The sequence below is a fragment of the Priapulus caudatus genome, unplaced genomic scaffold (genome assembly GCF_000485595.1).
Source record: "Priapulus caudatus unplaced genomic scaffold, Priapulus_caudatus-5.0.1 Scaffold2, whole genome shotgun sequence".
Lineage (NCBI taxonomy): Eukaryota > Metazoa > Priapulida > Priapulimorpha > Priapulimorphida > Priapulidae > Priapulus > Priapulus caudatus.
The window spans coordinates 620,834-624,458 of NW_014577063.1; the positions used below are offsets into that span (position 1 = coordinate 620,834).

The 3,625-nt window shown below is 54.2% G+C and overlaps 1 protein-coding gene across 1 annotated transcript in view; it reads left to right on the forward strand.

Annotated features, from left to right (window-relative positions):
- Positions 1–1,721, forward strand: part of LOC106816962 (loricrin-like) — a 5,438-nt gene extending 3,717 nt beyond the window's left edge. The window contains exons 2-3 of the mRNA XM_014821641.1: positions 10–1,240; positions 1,701–1,721. Of these exons, the coding sequence (XP_014677127.1) occupies positions 10–1,240; positions 1,701–1,721 (1,252 nt within the window). The remainder of the gene's footprint in view (positions 1–9; positions 1,241–1,700) is intronic.
- The last annotated feature ends 1,904 nt before the right edge of the window (positions 1,722–3,625 follow it).

Genomic DNA, 3,625 nt, shown 5'->3' on the forward strand with positions numbered 1-3,625 from the left:
CGGTAATAGCGACGTTGGCAGCGGCATCGGCCGCGGCAGTGGCGGTGGCAGCATTAGCGACAGAATCAGCGACAACATCAGTGGCAGTGGCGGTAACAGCATCGTAAGCAGCGGCAACGGCAGCAGCAGCGACAGCGTCTGTGGCAATGGCGGTGTCAGTGTCAGCGTCAACATTAACTGCAGTGGCGGTGGCAGCATTAGCGACAGAATCAGCGACAACATCAGTGGCAGTGGCGGTAACAGCATCGTAAGCAGCGGCAACGGCAGCAGCAGCGACAGCGTCTGTGGCAATGGCGGTGTCAGTGTCAGCGTCAACATTAACTGCAGTGGCGGTGGCAGCATTAGCGACAGAATCAGCGACAACATCAGTGGCAGTGGCGGTAACAGCATCGTAAGCAGCGGCAACGGCAGCAGCAGCGACAGCGTCTGTGGCAATGGCGGTGTCAGTGTCAGCGTCAACATTAACTGCAGTGGCGGTGGCAGCATTAGCGACAGAATCAGCGACAACGTCAGTGGCAGTGGCGGTAACAGCATCGTAAGCAGCGGCAACGGCAGCAGCAGCGACAGCGTCTGTGGCAATGGCGGTGTCAGTGTCAGCGTCAACATCAACTGCAGCGGCGGTGGCAGCAGCGGCAGTGACGGTGATAGCGTCGTCAGCGGCGGAAGCATTGCCGGCAGTGGCGGTACCAGTAGTGACGTCTGCGTTAGCGGCAGCGGCCGCAGGAGTGGCGTCAGCAATAGCGACAGTGGCAGCAGCAGCGTCTGTGGCAATGGCGGTGTCAGTGTCAGCGTCAACATCAACTGCAGCGGCCGTGGCAGCAGCGGCAGTGACGGTAACAACATCGTTAGCGGCGAAAGCATTGCCGGCAGTGGCGGTACCAGTAATGGCGTCAAAATTAGCGCCAGAGGCAGCAGGAGTGGCGTCAGCAATAGCGACAGTGACAGCAGCGGCGACAGCGTCTATAGAAATGACGGTGTCAGTGTCAGCGTCAACATCAACTGCAGTGGCGGTGGCAGCAATGACAGTAGCGGTAATAGCGTCGTCAGCGGCGGAAGCATTGCCGGCAGTGGCGGTACCAGTAGTGACGTCTGCGTTAGCGGCAGAGGCAGCAGGAGTGGCGTCAGCGATAGCGACAGTGGCAGCAGCGGCGACAGCGTCTGTGGCAATGGCTGTGTCAGTGGCGGTGTCAGCATCAGCTGCAGCGGCGGTGGCAGCAGCGGCAGTGGCGGTAACAGCGTTGTAAGCAGCGGCAGCGGCAGCAGTGGCAGCGGCGGCAGCGGCGGCGGCGGCGGCGACAGTGGTGGAACAAGTAGTGGCGTCAGCTGCAGCATCAGTAACAACGTTTGCGGCAGCAGCGGCAGGAGTGGCGTCAGTGATAACGCCGGTGTCAGTGTCGGTGACATCAGTAACGGCAGTGGCGGTAACATTGTCGTTGGCAGCATCCGCGGCAGCGGTGGCAGCATCAGCCGCAGCAGCGACAACATTAGCAACAACATCAGCAGCGGCGACGGCGGCGACGGCGGCAGCGGCGGCGACGACCTCCGCCCGCCTCTGCACAGCTTCTCGGCGTCTGTTCTCTAGCAGCTGGTAGCGGGCGCGGCTATACGCCTCTCCTCGGCCGCCTCGACCCTGCAGAAAGAAGACTGCCATCAGCTGCGCCGTCTGCTACACTCTCACCGCTATTGCCGTCGTGCAACAGAACGATACAGTGGCGAGTTGAACTATATATCTTAGGGCATTGCGAGTTGGTCGCCTCAACAAACACCGCTTCAAAGAAATGGTTATCACCTTTTTTTCACTATGAATTTTCACGTGGGAGAAAAGAGGGGTATATACCCTGCTTAGGATTCATAGAAGAGCACACAGGCAAACATATTAGGACAGGCGGTTTGTTGACGTAGATATAGTCGAATTTTTGGGGAATCACGACCAGTAAGGAGGGCAACCGTACCGCTAGATGCCTCGTTGACGTTGTGAGGCGCGGGTTTTGTCGCTACAAGTCTGCCGTCACTCACCGATCGCGCACCACTCTCTGCCTCTCCTGCATGGCTGCGACGACGGCGATCTTCCTCACCGCCTGTGCTGCCCTCTGAGCAGCCCTGGCCACCGTCTCGACGCGCTTCTGCAGAATGCGGCTGCGAGCGTCGGCGGCCGACGTCGCCCTGCAACGAATCGTGGTGTTCGCACTCACACACGTGTGTAACTCTCGGTCGTCACCCGCTCTAACCGTAGCTACGGATCGCGCGTAGTCGTGCTAAATTCTCACTGACCCTTACCGAGCGTGCAGCAGCGCCGCCGCATCCACCCTCCTCTTCTCCTCAGCCGCCACAATGGCGAGCAGCCTCATTACATGTGCTGCCCTCTGTGAGGTGTTCGCCGCTCGCTCCCTGCGCTCTTCGAGGATAGCGCTGCGTGAACGAGTGGCGAGTAGGGGCCTGTAACGAGCAACCGCATTCATTCACTAAACACGCGCGGGACGTGTTTATAGTGTAGACGAACGACGCGTTATAGAAACCGCGTTATAGAACGCGCGTGCTTGCTGGAACATGGTAATCATTATCACTATTGTAATGCGTGCTAAGTATGACCCGCGTAAAATTATCGTGCGAGTGAGTATAAAGCTATACGATGCAACGCGACCATTATAAATCGTAAATCGCACCTTTGTTCGTGGATCAAAGAACAGTTGCTGGTAGCGCGAGCATTCGTGAGCCGTAGTACAGAACAGCAACAGTAGCAGCATCAGCAGTGGTAGCAGCTTGCCTGCGGCAACTGTACGCGGGCTATAGTTACTAGAGCTATGCTTAATGATGCTTTTCCGATGCACTCGATCATCTGAGCGTAATCATTGTTTTCGGCATGTGTCATCTTTTAAGGATCCTATAAGTTTAGCTTTTTTGTTTCTGTTATTCCGTATTGGAATTCTCTTCCTTCATCATTGGTAAATTGCAAAATTGAAACTTTTTCCACTGCAATCCGCAGTGTTAATCTATCGATTTGATCTACTTCTCTCTCCTTCTTCTGTATAGTCCCTAACACTTTTGAAGACTAATATTTATGAGGTTATGAGGTTATAATCTAATGTAATCTGAATAAGCTTCACTGCTGGTAGCATGAAATATCGTAGGCGTATATGATTAACGAAAAATTGCCTCTTGATTTCAACAGCCTCGAGATTATCTTTTTACTGGTATGTGAATAAAATTAATAATCCCATACATGTCGTCGCTGTCGATTGCATGCACTACCAAGCAGAAGGTAAGTCGGTGTGTTAACGAATCCCGGGCCCCCCACTCCGAGGTCGGAGGGACCGCATGCGCGTTCCCAAAATTTCCGGTAAAAGGGTATTTTTCGCGCGACAAAATCCGGCCCAAGAATTGTAAAAAAAGGGGTGTATTTGACTTCACCCGGAGATTTCTTTAAAAAAGGGGTGTTTTTTCTCTCTCTCTTTCATCTTGAATATCATAGAAAACTTGATCAAATCCCGAGATCAAATTCCTGAAATTCCTGCTAGTTTTGAAAGCTCATTCAGGATTATTTCGGATTTAGGGGGGTCTCCAAGGCAGGAAAACCCCGCAAAAAGCCCACGAAAGGGGGGTTCAGAAATTTTGGCAGTCCTGAGAT